This window comes from Pteropus medius, unplaced genomic scaffold (genome assembly GCF_902729225.1).
Source record: "Pteropus medius unplaced genomic scaffold, Ma_sr-lr_union100, whole genome shotgun sequence".
Lineage (NCBI taxonomy): Eukaryota > Metazoa > Chordata > Mammalia > Chiroptera > Pteropodidae > Pteropus > Pteropus medius.
This window is the reverse complement of record NW_024356248.1, coordinates 1260313-1275871: the sequence shown is the minus strand read 5'-3', so window position 1 is coordinate 1275871 and position 15559 is coordinate 1260313. Positions and strand designations below refer to the sequence as shown.

The 15559-nt window shown below is 52.1% G+C and overlaps 1 protein-coding gene and 2 pseudogenes across 1 annotated transcript; 2 read left to right on the top strand and 1 right to left on the bottom strand.

The window, feature by feature from the left end:
- Positions 1–2124: 2124 nt before the first annotated feature.
- SLC3A2 (solute carrier family 3 member 2) lies at positions 2125–7955 on the top strand. The gene is made up of 9 exons (XM_039860126.1): positions 2125–2608; positions 3003–3176; positions 3768–3862; positions 5573–5641; positions 5725–5783; positions 5953–6133; positions 6242–6382; positions 7260–7343; positions 7458–7955. Exons 1-9 carry the CDS (start codon positions 2182–2184, stop codon positions 7806–7808), a joined length of 1581 nt encoding a protein of 526 aa, XP_039716060.1. The 5' UTR covers positions 2125–2181; the 3' UTR covers positions 7809–7955.
- Positions 4618–4736, bottom strand: LOC120600925 (uncharacterized; annotated as a pseudogene).
- A 4770-nt stretch (positions 7956–12725) lies between the features above and the next one.
- LOC120600881 (uncharacterized) lies at positions 12726–12844 on the top strand (annotated as a pseudogene).
- Positions 12845–15559: the final 2715 nt, after the last annotated feature.

The window sequence follows — 15559 nt, the reverse complement described above, 5'->3', positions numbered from 1 at the left end:
GCGGGCCCATTGACAAATAGCACAAATCCCCTGCCACTTGTCTTGAAATGCAAACAGACACTCAAACAAATTTAACAAAGGGGGCATGAATTGTAGCAGAAGTAGGTGCACAGTGGATGAAAAGTAATTTTTTCCATTGAGTTGAGAAAAGCTGTCATTTGAGCTGGGTCGTGAATGACTAGGAGCTTATGAGGCAGAGTGGACAAACAGGAAGGGCAAAACAGGGAATGGCATGAACGAAGATGCGGAGACCTGACGAGCCACTGTCGTGAGGCTGGCAGGTGTTTGAAGGCTGATGTGGCTGGAGGGTAGTCCCCGTGGCAGGTGTGCTGGTTGATAAAGCGGGGCGTAAGTTGTTAGCTTCCTTATCCCATGCAGAGGGATTGGCTTTATCTGTCTGGAGCCATGGGGACTGCAGGTGAGGTACTGTGTTCCTTGCAATGTTATGTTGGATCATCTCAAGTAGAGCTTCTGACCCCACAGTTCTCAACCTTGAGCTTTCATGTTGGGGATGAAGCCTGTGCAGAACCTCTGGTTGGCACTTATCCGCATGCCTGGGTCACCTTGGACTTCTTATCATCATTTGGATCATCATTGGGCAGTGGCCTGAACTCTGACCTTTACCCACTTTCCTGCCTCCCTCTAGGAGCTGGTTCCGTTTTTCCCAGGGTGAGGTGGGGTACGGGCTTTGGCATGAAGAACAGGATGGCAGAGGATGAGCCTTTCACACTCTTGGCTCTCCTCTGGCACCCCTTCTTGTCTTCTGTTTCTTCAGATCTTGGCTTCTGCTTTCTTCCAAATACACAGCCATCTTGGCTTCCAGCCCAGGTGAGAGAAAGCACTTATTTCCTTCAGCTCCTCTCTGAAAATAACCCAGCTGGCACTGCTCAGGAACAAGAAGTTCCTGAGAGTGTTGGTACCTCACGGTGTTGCTGTCCAGCGGTCTTCGGTCTTCGCTGTGAACCTTGTGTCTGCCCCACTTACTCTGAATTCAAGGACCGCTGTGGTGGGAAGTGAGGGGTCGTCTAAAGATCTCTGCAGTACCAGCTGGCTCCAAAGACTAGCATAGTGAAGTGATGGGGAGGGTAAGGGAGCCCTGGCACCCTAGGGAGACTGGGGTAACCTGTGGGAGGCCCTGCAAGGTGGGGGAAGAGCCTCACCACGGCATCTTCTCTGATCTGTTGTAGACAAAGGTGGATGCCTCTCACTGGGCCCCAGCCCTGGAATGTTTGCTAGAGCCCAGAGGTTGCTTATCAGTCTCTTCTGGTGTGGAATTCCTAGCTGCCCGACATCCTGGCGCCAGAAACTGCGGGTGGAGTCAGCAACTCTCCTGTCCAAACAGATTCATCGGAAAGCATCATGGAGGAGATTGGATTAGAGTTAATTCAATGAAGTTAATAAAGCAAAGTATTATAGTGGGCGTTCCATAAATAGTTGCTGCCTGATGAATTAATTGAACTAAATTCAAGCTGAGTCTTGAGGGACGAGTGGGAAGAAGCCCTGCGGGAAAGCGGAGGTCTCCTGCTAAGTCCCAGAGGCCTGAGAAGACACGGTCTGGTGGGGAGAGGGTGGAAGCTGAATTTGGGTGGCTCTGAGCCCCAAGCGGCCTTACAAAGTTGGGCAGACTAGGCAGGCCCTGAGTCCTGGGCCAGGGGCAAATGGAGGATGGTGTCCGGCGTTGCCACCAGCTTCCTGAGTGGGCGAAGAGGGGCCTCAGGACCCTCGCGGTGCTGGATGTCCCCTTTCCGTCCACTTTCCGGTGGCGGGAGGGACCAGCGGGGACCCGGGGCGGGACAAATCAGACTCCGCTGACCTAAAGGTGGCTCCGTGCTCAGCCTTCTTAGCGTCCAGCTGGAAGGAAAATTACGGGTAGACGGGTTCGAAATGTGGAATTGGACCACGCTGCAGTCGGAGGCCTGTTCCGGACACTATTCCCCCCTCTCCACTCCCCGCCCCAACGGTCCCAGAAAGAACAATCCTGCGGGTTCCACTTTAAGGGGCGGGCGGGGGCGGGGCTCCCCTGCCAGCTTCCCGAGAGCCGCCCGCCCCGCCGCAGACGCGGTCGCGGAGCTGCACGGAGTCATACAAGCAGCGAGATCGTCCCGGGGCCGGGAAGTCGGGGCAGGCGTCCAGCCATAGCTCGACTGTAGACTGCGTCGTGTTGTCGGTTCCGCAGGCACCATGAGCCAGGACACTGAAGGGGACATGAAGGAAGTGGAGCTGAACGAGCTGGAGCCCGAGAAGCAGCCTATGAACGCGGCGCCGGGGGCAGCCGTGGCCGGGGTCATGGCGGGCGGCACCGAGAAGAACGGTCTGGTGAAGATCAAGGTGGCAGACGACGAAGCGGAGGCGGCGGCCAAGTTCACGGGCCTGTCTAAAGAGGAGCTGCTGAAGGTGGCGGGCAACCCTGGCTGGGTGCGCACCCGCTGGGTGCTGCTGCTGCTCTTCTGGCTCGGCTGGCTCGGCATGCTGGCGGGCGCCGTGGTCATCATCGTGCGGGCACCGCGCTGCCGCGAGCTGCCGACCCAAAGCTGGTGGAACAAGGGCGCCCTCTACCGCATCGGCGACCTTCAGGCCTTCCTGGGCCGCGACGCGGGCAACCTAGCTGGTGAGCGCCGTGCATCCCCACCCCCACGCCTCGCGCCCCTCCTTTTAACTGGTCGCTGGCTTTGACCCGGTCCCCAGGTTCACTCGGACGGTTCTCCACCCCACCCAGTCCCGGCGGCCGCTCCCGGGGACGTAGGCCCTCCTTCCTGTCTTTGAAGATCCCCCGCCCCTCTCTCTTTCACGAGCTTAGCTGACTCGGGATCTTCCTCCTGCGGCGCCTCAAGCCAGTTGAAGCCGGTTTCTGAAGCAACGCGTTAGGCCCCTTACATCAGCTCCTCTGAGTCTCACGATCCAGCCTTACCTACACCCCGCCCCAGCCCTCAGTCCCGGAGAGAGGAACGAATAGGAGCGATTCCTCGCAGGCCGGCCTCACTTTACCCCTCTTCCCCACTCAGGCCTGAAGGAGCGTCTCGGTCACCTGGGTACCCTGAAGGTGAAAGGCTTAGTGCTGGGCCCGATTCACAAGAACCAGAAGGATGACGTCAATGGGACCGACTTGGAACAGATTGATCCCATTTTTGGCACAAAAGAAGATTTTTACAGTCTCCTGCAATCGGCCAAGAAAAAGAGTAGGTGCCCTGGAGTTGGCGAGGAAGGAGCGAGGAAGGGCTTGGCCTTCTGGCCAGAGGAAAGGCAGGATCGGATTATTGTCTGGTTTACTCTGGTTTAGGGTTTTCCTAGGGTAGGAATAAAGGAGGCAGGTAGAAATCCAGCCTGAAATGGATTTGTCAGGTGGTTTAGAGACCTTCTCATAGGCTATGTAGTCACTTTACTTCTGGGCTTCAGTGTCCTTACTTGCAAAATGTAGGGTTTTACGAAATCAGAGGTTTTTAAACCTTCATGAAAAGAGTAGATCTTTTTGAGGAAAACAAATCTACTTAAAATCTTGTCTTACTTTAAAAGGGTTCGTTTTTTGGGGGTGGGGAGCCCAGTGCCCCAAAGCTCAGCCTTCTCTACAACACTACATGCCTTCTGCCCTATAAGGTCTTAAGGCCCCTCCTTGCTCACATCTGTTTCAGTGGAATGAGCTTTGCCAGGGTTCAAAGCTAAGCGTTGTACCAAGTAATACAAAGAAAACACTCTACGGACTTGTATTTGTTGATGTCCTCCTTCCCCTTCACCCCGAAGCCTTTCTCACGACTGCCTCTAAATTGTTCTAGGCATACGGGTCGTTCTGGACCTCACTCCGAACTACAGGGGCCAGAACTTGTGGTTCCTCCCCAGTCAGGTTGACACTGTGGCGGCCAAGATGAAGGTAAGTGTGCTGAGGCTGAGTTGGCCCCTCCAACCGAGGCACCCTTGCGCCTTGGAGCCAAGCAGGCATGGTCCCATATAAGCCAGCAGTGCACCCCTGTTTCTGCTCGTTCCTTTCCACTCATTTTTCTTTTTTCCCCGACATGGATGACGACTGTGTCAGGAAGGGAGCTTCTCAGATGTCAGTCTGGGTTTGGGGTTTCTTCCTTTTGAGAGCGGAAACCCTTTCCCCGTGGGAATCCTGTGTCCTGACTGGTTTCCCAGTTCTCGTCTGATGTGTCTCGGAATGGAGCCCAGTCTGAAATTGTAAGCGTTGGGGTCTTCCTGTGTGTCTGGGCCTACGCCCAGGGTTTTATATAGTTTTTCTAATCTCCTGCAGACTCACACAAGGTCCCTATCATTGTCCCCAGTCTGTAAATGAGGACGTTAAAGTTCAGATGGCTCAATGTGCCTGGCTAAGATTTGAGGTCCCAAGTAGTCTTTTTTTTCCTCTAATCTGACTTCCCTGAAGGTATGGGCTCAAACTCTATACCCAGCAGGCTGGGACTGGGGCTTTGAATGTCACCCCAGCTCCCGTGCCTGGGTTCTAGGGCACCAACCAGTTCAGAGCAGGCAGAACAAAAAATGGAGGCAGACCCCGACACTTTGCTGGCAGCCCTAATTTTTTTTTTTTAGGCGAGGCAACCCTTGGTTGACCTCACAGATTGCAAGGACTTTGTCAGCTTACAATCTCTTATTTATTTATTTTATTTTTTATGCCCACAATACCTGGTCTTCCTAGGTGGTCTCCCATCCAAGTACTAACCAGGCCTGACCCTGCTTAGCTTCCAAGATCAGACGGGATCCAGCTTCTTCAGGGTGGCATGGCTGTAGACTGGCAGCCCCGATTCTGAGGGATTCTGTACTCTCAGCATTTCAGTAGGACCCATGGGGTCAGCCAGGTCATCAGTTAGCGAATTGCTGGGACACCCTTTAAAAGTTGTTGATAAGGGACGTTTTCAGACGATAATGGCATAAGGAGTGGTAGCCTCAGATGAAAATGGAGATGAGAGGAGAGAGCACACGGAACACAGAGAAAAAGGGAAAAATGTATGCAGTGGAAGTGGGATTCCACGTTCTGTGCCCCTCAAATGCCAGGGCTTCAGGTCTGGGCCTGCTCTGCAGAGCTGGCTCTTGTCAGCTGCTGCTTTAACTGCCCTGGGGCTATGCTTTGAAAATCACTCATCCTTGGCTTGGTTCTTGCTCACCGCCCCCACACCCTCTTCAGGACACTGGGAAAGGAGTCAATAGCTTGTCTTGGGATCTCAACTAGCATTTTAGGTCCTGTCTCTTCTGCTGTGGTCTTGGGCATGCTTCCTTGCTTCCCTGAGATTCTTCAGCTCTAAAGTGGGTAGACCATCATTCCGCACATGCTAAGTATTGAATGACGCTATGGGCCTTTTCTCTGGTTGTCAGAGGTGAAGCCATGGGATTTGCCATGGTGGAGGAGAGAGATGTGAAATGCTGTAGCACTAAGAGAATCAATGATAGGTTAGAATGGGAGGGGACCAAGGGCTAAACCTTTATAATAGAAGTGAGAAAGTAAGACCATTCAAGGCTCTCGTTAGAGTGACTCTTCCAAGGTCCCCGGGAAGTGAGTGGGCTAGAATTTCTGGAGCCTCTACGTCCGACTGTTAATATCTTCTCTGTCCTCTTGCCCGCCTCCTTGTAGAATGCTCTGAGTTTTTGGCTGCAGGCTGGCGTGGATGGGTTCCAGGTTCGGGATGTGGAGACTCTGATGGTAAGTTCCCTTCATGTGTGAGAGGCAGACTCTGGATGAGAAACTCTCCAGGTCCTGGTAGTGTTCTCCATCTTGTCTTCTAGAACGCACCTTCATTCTTGGCCGAGTGGCAGAACATCACCGGGAGCGTCAGTGGAGATAAGTGAGTGCCAGACCCCTGGTCCCCAGCTCCACTCCACCGTGGGAACCTCTCGGTGGAGTGCTAGGCCCCAGGAAGGGGGTTGTTTCCTCGTCCAGAGAACCTCTTCACCTCCATTCTCCCTTTCTTGCCCTGTACCAACCTTGACCCCTGCTCTACTCTCTCTCCACAGGCTCTTGATTGCAGGGACTGGGTTCTCCACCCTTGAGCAGATCCTGATTCTACTCAAATTCACCAAGGACCTGTTGTTAACTAGCTCCTATCTGTCAGACCGTATTTTCACTGGGGAGCATATAAAATCCCTGGTCACCCAGTATTTGAACATAACTGACAGTCACTGGTGCAGCTGGAGTGTGAGTACCATGGTGGTGGGGGAGGGGGCAGGTGGCGTTTTGGAGGAAAGGGGTGTTGGAAGACGGGGGCAGTGGCTTTGGGGCTCATCAGCGCGTCCTTTCCTGCAGTCGTCTCAGGCGGGGCTCCTGACGTCCGTCGTGCCCGTGCACCTCCTCCGACTCTACCAGATGCTGTTCTTCACCCTGCCGGGGACCCCGGTTTTCAACTATGGGGATGAGATTGGCCTGGAGGCAGCCCTTCCTGGACAGGTATTGCACGCTGCCTCTCCCGCACAGTGGGGAGGTTGTGTTCATCCATCACAGTGGTTCTGTGGCCGTCGGCAGACAGACCTGAGCCTTGCGGTGAGCTCTATTTGAGTCCTAGTTAATCACCTCATCAGTAGCTGTGTGTGTGGCTTTGGCAAGCTATGTCACTTGTCTGAGTCCTGGTCGTCTCTTCTGTGATACCGTATTTCTTGTACAGAGTAGTTAAGATTAAATGGTGGCTTACTTTAAAATATAAGGTCTGATACCTGGTAGGTGTTCAGTACGGTAGCCTTCACTCACTCGCTCATTCATTCACTCACTCGTTGGACATTGGGTACTCTGGGTTAGGTTCTGTGCCCTCCAGGAACTCAAGAGTTTAGCGGGGAAGCAGGCTTGGAGGTTGACGCTTGAGTTGATCTTTATAGAATCGGTCATTCATTCATTCCACAAGGTTTTATAGGGTAATTCCTATGTGCCAGCACGGATGGTACAGCAGTGTACGAAAAGACGAGAGGTAGTGAAATTAGGTAATCGGCAGGCGTAATCAAGATGCCAGGTGCTGATGAGTGCTGCGCAAAAGAAAGGGGAAGGGGCCTCGAGAAGAGGGTCTGGGGGGTATATTTTATATTGAGTGACCACAGAAAACCCGATGAGACAACTGAGCAGAGACCGGGGGCAGGTGAGGGAGCTAGCGTGTGGCCGTCTGCGACAGGAGCCCTCCAGGCTGAAGGGTCTTCGTGCAGAGCCCCGAGGCGGGAGCCTGCCTTGCTCACGCAGCAGCAGTTAGGCGTGAGAGCAGGAGGCTGTGCCTCGGTGGTGGCCCCAGGACGGCGAGAGCAGGCCCAGGCCTTTCCCAAGTCCTGTTTCCCCTGCTTTGCAGCCTGCGAAGGCCCCAGTCATGCTGTGGGATGAATCCAGCCTCCCCAACAGCCCAGGATCCGTGCTCTCCAACATGACGGTGAAGGTAAGGGTTTCAGATGGGCAGGGCCTGGCCAGCAGAGGGTGGCCGGTGGCTTTGGGAGTCGAAACTCAGGGGAGTTCTTCATCCCTTCCTGCTGTGTGTCTTCATCGTTCGCAGGGCCAGAACGAAGACCCGGGCTCCCTCCTCACCTTGTTCCGGCATCTGAGCAATCATCGGAGCAAGGAGCGCTCCCTGCTGCACGGAGACTTCCACGTGCTCACCTCGGGGTCTGACCTCTTTGCCTACGTCCGCCAGTGGGACCAGAACAAGCGTTTCCTGGTAGTGCTCAACTTTGGGGACGTGGGTCAACCTGCGCTATTGGGAGCTGCCAGCGCCCGCTTGCCGGCCAAGGTTGACCTGCTGCTCAGCACCCAGCCAGGCCGTCAGGAGGGCACCTCTCTCAAGCTGGGGGACCTGAAACTGGAGCCCCACGAGGGGCTGCTGCTCCACTTCCCCTACATGGCCTGACCAGGACCCACTACCCTGCCCTAACCCCCTCCCCAGGCCTTTTTAGTTCTGGTTTCATTCTTTTTTTTTTTTAACTGTCACAAATTACAGACAAGCCCCAAATAGGGTGTTTTCTGACTTCGAATAAAAGTCAATCCTGCCTGAAGAGGTCTTGTCTTCCCTCCACTCCTCTGTCATGGCAGAAATGTCTTTCCCTCTCTACCCCATTCCAGCCTGGACCTCTGCCCCACAGCGCTCAGCGCCTAAGAGTTCCAGACATCCGCTCCGGCCTGGAAGGGAAGGGGCCTGCCAAGCTCATGGCGGCAGGGAGGGGTCAGGGCTGGGGCTGGCATGCTGCCTCCCCCAGGGCCGGCGCTCTCCTGGAGGCCTCGGGTCTTGCCGACTCGACTTCCCTCACCAGTGGTCTCCAGCCAAGTTTGGTCACTTTTCCTGTTTTTGCAGACTTAGCCTTTCAGGGAGATAGAGTGGGAATAGAGGGGCCTGTTTTTTAAGAGGTACTTGTAAAGGGTACGAGAGATCATTCATTCAACAGGAATTTATTGCTCACTCAGCCTGTGCCAGGAGCTGTTTGAGGTCCTGGGGTTGACAGGAGGGAACAAAGTTCAAAACCTCTTTCTTCTTCGGGGTTAAGTTCTAGTGAGGAGACAGAATTGGAATAAGCTGAATAAACATTATGGCGGATGTAGCGATAGCAGGGTCGTTCAGAGAGGAGAAAGTAAAGCAGGAAAAGAAGTGGGTGCTGGGAGAGGGGCTAGTGGATGTCTCACGGAGGTGACGTTTGAATAAGGGAGGGCATTAACATATCTGGGGAAGGAGCTTTCCAGTGTTCTGGGAGGAGTGGGGTCGGCGGGGAACCTGCCTGACACTTGTGAGGAATGAGGAGAGAGGACAAGGGATAAAGTCTGGTTGGCAAAGGGTGGGCAGACGATGAAGATTCGGGTAAGATGGTCACACAGCAGGTGCAGAGTTTGGGAAACTGCAGTTCAGAGCATGGTTCCCCTCAAGACTGCCCTCTCTTCAGACACCAGCTGTAAGGTTAGGGTCCCCATGACCATCCTCAGTGAGTAATTGCTAGAAGGACTCTCAGAACTCAGGAAAGCACTGAGATTACAGTTCTGGAGCAAAAAGAGAACACCTTAGGGTGACCTGGCCGAAGGGTGGATGCATGAGCAGGGTGGCACCCAGACACGAAGCCTCTGATTGGTGGGTCATCTCCCAGCAAAGCCTTGGGCACAGACTTCTGGCATGTAGCAGTGTGGCTCAGTAGGGAAGGTCCCCAGAAACTTGGGTGTCCAGAGCGTTTCTTGGGGCTTAATCATCCACTGTCCTCATGGTCAATCTTTAGTCTCCAGTCCTTGCCAGAGGTTCAGGCTAATATCTTTCATCTTCGGTTCCTCCTGTGATAGCCTGTCCCAAAGCCCTCATTGTAAATCACCTCATTAGACTGATGTCTGAAGTCTCCGTGCTAACAAAGACATTCCTACCAGCCAGAACATTCCAGGGGCCTGGAGATCACCTCCCAACAGCTGAGGACAAAGTCCAGACTTTTCAGCTAAGATGGATTTTTCACTGCACATGGGGTCTGAGGGAATGAGATGGGAGTTGGAGGGTTTTGAGCAGACTGGGTTTTAATGGTTTGATGAGACTTACATTTTTTTTCTTTTAAGTCACGTGCTCTACCCACGAGGACTGTGGGAACCTTGTTTACAGAGGAGGCTGAGGGCCCAGAGGACTAAAAGGACCTTCTTGGACACTGGTGGAGCTGCCATTTGGACCCAGGCCTTAGCTCTGTGGTCAAGCTCCCTGTCCCAATGGTCTGGGTCTTTCCCCAGGGCCCCTGGCCAATTACCTGCTTCCGAGTTGGGGGAGGGGCTGACTTTCAGCCCGAGTCATTTTTCCAATGTCAGTTGATGCGCCACAGCGTTGGAGACCCAGAGGGGACTGAAACACTGCCCCGTAGTTCCGGGCTTGACCGACTGGGAGTGGAAGCAGATGTAGGAATAATCGCCGTCCTGAGGTCAGGGCTGGTGGGGACAGTGGACGTGTTTAACCCAGGAGGGATCTGGAAAGCTTGGAGCCTTCATTCGAGCTGAGAGCGAGGCACCAGTAGGCATTCATGTGATGCCTTTAAGGACAGGGCCACCTGGGTAGGGAGAACATTATCACGGCCACTCAGTCGAGACAGCATGGTGAGTGCGAGGGACGGTTTGCCAGAGTGGGGAGAGCCACGCAGAGGCTGAAGCACGGAGGGTACGGGCAGCCACGCTCAAGTCAGCCCCGCTTTGCCGCATATGTCCTTCCCAACCTGGTTATGCAGAATCTTCTGGAAAAATCTCTTCCATCCAACATCCATTAAATTGGAATCTCCAAGGGGGTGGACCTGGGAGTCTATTTTTAACCAACTTTCCAAAACGATTCTCACAGCAGTTTGGGAATCAGTAGATCAAAGTTTCCCGAACTTGCTTTGTTACGCTCCAGGACGATGATTAGAAAATTCTTGGGTTTTCTCCTAGATATTCTGTTTTAGAAGGTCTGGGATAGGACACCAGAATCTATGTAAGAAGCTCAGATAAGCATGAGAAAGGAATATTGCTCTCGCTGGTGGGGGCACCACTGAAATGTGCTTGGCAGGGAGTGGCATGGTGAGATTTGAGTTCCAGAAAGATCACTCTGGCTCTGCTGTTGTGGAGGAAAAAGTTGAGGGTGGCCGGGACCGGGGGAGGGAGCCACCTGGAATAGTCTAAGGAGATGAGGGTCAAGGAGGCTGTGGAGTTGGAGAGGAGGGGATGATGGCTCGAAGAGATGGTTCGAGAGAAGATCCAGAATTTCTTGACAGCCTAGGAGGGATGGGCTGGATGCTAGTGGGGAAGGGAGCTATGTGGTGACTGGAGTTTCTGGCTGGGGTGGGCGGAGGAGCTGAGGGTGGGGGGAGGCGGGGCGGCAGGGCAAGAAGCAGCTGTGGGTGGTGAGTTGACTGGCTCCATGTGGGTGTGCTACATGTAGGTGCCCTTGGACTTGCAGCTGGAGGTTTCCAGCAGCGGAAGGTCTGCAGCTCAGCAGAGGGGGAGATCTGGGAGCCCTAGGGTAGAGGTGGGGGTGCATACCATGAGTGTGAATGATGCCCCAGTGAGGTGTAGGGTGAGAAGGGCGAAAGGGTGAGGCTGGAGCCCTGAGAACTGGCGACATTAACAGGACAGAGAGTGGGGCCAGGAGCCCACAGAGGAGGAAGAGCAGGAGCGGATGGAACCCTTGGCGGGGGTTGGGAAGGCAGGAGGAAGTGGCTAGGTCAGTGTCAGGGCAGAGCTGTCCCAGCTGGCCTTCAGACTTGGTGACAAGGAGATGGTTGGTGGTCCTCTCCAGAGCACTTCCAGGGCACTGGAGAGAAATGCTTTTGTGATTTTAAGGGTAGGAGGGATTGGTACAGGTTTCCAGGCAGTATCAGCTGGAGTTCCTGTTTTTTTCTTAAGCAGCAAAAGAATTTGTTGAAAGGTCATCAGGAGCTGCCAGGGAGAGACAGGACCAGGCTTGGGAAATGGTCAGGAAGCAAGCGCAGGACGTACAATCGTCTTTTAACTGGAACAGCCTGGGAGGCGGCCACCGGGAGACACTACCTGTGCGTGGGCGGTTGGATACAAGGCCTTTGGCTGCTGGCGGGCTGTGGGTGATGCCGAAATTCAGAATGCGTTCCACTTGCAATGGCCCTGACATGTCCCAGTCCAGCTGCCGAGTCATGTGCCGTGGTACTGTGCCCGTGGCGATGGGGCGCGGATAGCGTGAGCGGCCCCAGATAGAGTGGAGTCAGAGATGATTTTATGGTTTTTGGCCTGAGCAGCTAGAAGATTGGATTTGCCATTTATTGAGGTGAGGAAGATCGCCAGAGGAGCGGGCTTAAAAGGGGAAGCGAGCAGCTCAGTTCGGGCCGTGGCGTCTCTGAGATCCAGCGGACACGGAAGGGAAACGTCAGGATGTCAGCCCGACGGTCCGCCCGGTGTTCATGAAGAGACCTGGGCTGGAGATGCGGATTTGGGACTCACGTGTACAGCTGGCATTTACAGCAGTGAGATGACAGGAGATGACCACGGGAGCGAATGTAGAGAAGGAAGAGAAGAGGACCAAGGACCGAGGCCCAGAGACTGAGGCCCAAGCCCTTCAGGGGTCGGAGAGACGAGGCGGAGCCCGCAGCGGGGACTGAGAAGTGGGGGGCAGTGAGGTAGGTGGGGGTTTGGCGGGGAGGCGCCCTCTGCAGCCCAGCCAGGAAAAAACGGCTGACTCTGTCACACGCTGCTGGGGGTTCAGGTAGGAAGACAGAGGCTTGGCTGTGGGGTTATCAGCATGGGGGTCTTTGGTGACTTGGACAAGAGCAGTTTTGGTTAGGCTGGGACAGAAGCCAAGCAAAAGGGGTTTAGGAGAGAATTTGGAGTCAGCGGCGACAGGAAAGCTTTTCATTTGGTATTTCACTATTTATTTTTTCTTTTCTTTTCTTTTTTATTGAGGTATAGTTTACATACAATATTATTTTAGTTTCAGGTGTGTATCTTACTGATTCAATATTGGTATATATTGTGAAATGATCACCACAAGTCTAGTTAACATCTGTCACCATGCAAATTAAAAAAGTATTTAATTTTTTTAAAATTTAAGTGTAGTTGGTGTACAATATTATATTAGTTTCAGGTGATTTGACATAAGGTATATAAATTTGACATTTGTATACCTTACGATGTGATCACCATACTAAGTCTAGTACAGAATTTTTTTTTCCTTGTGATGAAAGCTTTTAAGATCTATCCTTTTAGTGACTTTCAAATATGCAATACAAAGCTTTTCTTTAAAGATGGGAGCAATAACTTTCACCTAAGTCATTGTATACTTTTATAAGAGCATGACTTGTAATAAAGGGTTAATGAAAAAAAAAAAGTCTACGGACATGCTACCCTGAACAAGCCCCATCTAGTCTGATCTCAGAAGCTAAGCAGGGTCGGGCCTGGTTAGTACTTGGATGGGAGACCACCTAGAAAGACCAGGTGCTGTAGGTGTAAAAATAAAAAAAAATAAGGGTTGTAAGCTGACAAGGCCTTGCAATCTGTGAGGTCAATCAAGTGTTGCCAAGCCCAAAAAAAAAAAAAACGGGAGCAGTAACAGCCATATTTGCTTCAGTACAGGGGAACATGCCACGGATGGATGCCTTTGAGGTAGGGAGAAGGGGTGGGATCTAGCGGGAAGATGGGAGAGGAGGGCCAGCTTTTACTGGGAGCTGGTCACAGAGAAGGCAGAGTATATGAGCATAGAGTTGGTGGGTAGACGTGGTGGGAGTTTGTGGAATTCTACTCACAGATTGCTTTTATTTTCTCGGTGAAGCAGGAAACAAGGTCATCAGCTAAGAGTGAGGATTGGAGTCTCCCAAGTGTTGGTGGTTTGAGGAGAGAGGAAAAAGTAGAAAGTATATGAATAAACAAACGCCCAGGACCTTCCTATTCACAGTGTCTACTTGAGAACTAGTAGCAATCACAACACCTGCTTGTTAGAAATGCAGACTCTCAGGCCCACCCCAGACTTATCGAATTGGAATCAGAATCTGATTTTGGAATCCGGGTGACTCCTATGCATACTCTAGGTGGGCAAGCCCTGATTCAGGAGAATGGTAGGGACACTGTTGGAGGGAAATGTAGGTTGATTGGCAAGCGGTGTGAACAGCCACTTCTGTCCTGTCTTTGTTTCTCTCTGAGCTAACCAATGGAATCTCAGTGCTTGACCTCGAAAAACTCTAGGTCTCCCTAACTGGTGGTGATCAAAAAAAATTTTTAAAAAATCTCAATGTGTTAAGGAGAAAAATGGTCCCTCTTTTTCTAAAGCCACAGAAATAAAAGCAGATTCCTTTCTACATCATAAAACCATCCTCGCAAATATTATTTTTAACAAGGGAATCTTGTCAAGACAATTACATCTAAGAGGCTGTTGCTTTGTCCTGTGAGAGTAACCTTTAACTTTTAAAAAACTTGCGATTCTGATTGCTTGTCTTCCTTAATAATGCGTTGCCCTGGCAATAATATTTAAATTCACATCTCTTTTCTAGAAGGTATAAATACCTGTGAGTTTTTTTGTTAAGCCAGAAGGGAAGCATTGGCATATCCCTCTTCTCCCACGTGCAGGAGGTAAAATAAACCCAAAGACTGCAAGACTTCTTAAACAAAGAGTCTGAGGGTCTTGTCTCATTTCCATTAACATACAGGAGGCCAGGACACCTGTTGTAAGGTTCAGGGTAGGGGGCTTGAGGAGAGAGGCGAAAGTTGAGAATACCTTTGGGAACAAGGCAGGGGAGCTGACTTAGGACAAGTACAAGGATAGTTAGATGGCAGCGTGAGGCCCATTGGCTGAGGTCTGTTCTGGATCCCATTTCTGAGGTAGCGGGATTCTTTTTCCCAGCAGTTCCTGACTGCTCCGCTGTAGGATCAGGGGTGATGGAAGGTGAAGTTGCTCCAGGGCGGTCAATTTCCTGCAGAAGCAAGGGGCCAGGGGACTGTGGCTCTTTATGGTGTGGATGACAGATTGCATGTTTCCGGCTTCTCAAGAAAGGAAGACGATGATGGCAGAGCAGGGGCTGAAGATTGGGAGAAAAATGGGCAGGGCCTGGAGGAAGATGAATGGGAAGTGAGAGGGATGACGCTGGGTTTTAAGTTCGTGACGTGGGAGCGGCTGGGGATGTGGTTGACGCGGGGTAGACGGTGAGGCCCCTGGGGCTGAAGTGATCATGACTCTGGCAACGCGAAGTCGAATGAGTCACCCAGCCCGGCGAGGGTCAAGTGGGGAGCCTGAGCTAGGAAATCATTGCTCTATTGCTGACCAAAGTACTTAACCTCAGTTTCCTCATCTGGGAGATAATCGGAACTAATTTTACTTCTGGCACCAAATGTGTAGGTTTTTGCTCGCATCGACCGATTCTGATTCTCTGGACACTGGGCGTCCTGCGATTCAGTTCGGTTCTGACGCCGTCTACCCAGAGTCGGCATAGGCTCTCAAAAGTTAAGGGCTCATTCCCACAAGACTGTCTCCATTTGAGATGCCAGTTGCAAGTCCCAGGTTGTCACTGGTACTTCTGACCAACTGGCTATAAATTCAGGGGTTTCCCATAACTTCCTCCTGAGGTTTGTTAATTCTGTAGGATGATCTCAGGAAGGTGCTTCACTTACTATTATGAGATTACTATAAAGGATACAACTCAAGAACAGCCAAACAGAAGAGCTGCATGGGTCAAGGGAGAGAGGGAAGGTGCATCTGAGCTTCCATGCCATCCTGGGCACACATCCCTCCCACCCCTTCATGTGTTCCCTGACCTGGAAGCTCGAAGAAGTCTGCGGGTTAGGTGTTTTTATGGAGGTTCCATTGTGCAGGCGCAATTGATGAAATCACTGGCCTTTAGTGATTGAACTCAATCTGCAGCCCCTCTTCCTGCAGGGAGTCATGGGCGGGGCTGAAAGTTCCAAGCCCCTAGTCACGTGGTTGGTTCCTGCTTCCAACCTGATGCTATCTAGCCCCGCCCCCAAGCCATCTCATTAGCATAAACTCAGGAAAGGTTAAAAGGGGTTTATTGTGAATAAGGAAAGACTCTCCTCTCACCTCGATCACTCAAGACATCCCGAGGGTTTTAGAAGATCCATGTCAGGAACTGGGACAAAGACCAAAGACATATTTCTTATGATATCACAGATAGGGACAATAGCATTTATCATGAGGGATTTTCGAGATTCAAAAAG

Excerpts from the sequence above, each read along its gene's own strand:
- SLC3A2 (XM_039860126.1), top strand. The coding sequence starts at position 2,182 with ATGAGCCAGGACACTGAAGGGGACATGAAGGAAGTGGAGCTGAACGAG. Across the intron at positions 2,609-3,002 it reads CGACGCGGGCAACCTAGCTG|GCCTGAAGGAGCGTCTCGGT; the intron begins GTGAGCGCCGTG and ends TTCCCCACTCAG. Across the intron at positions 5,784-5,952 it reads GGGAGCGTCAGTGGAGATAA|GCTCTTGATTGCAGGGACTG; the intron begins GTGAGTGCCAGA and ends CTCTCTCCACAG.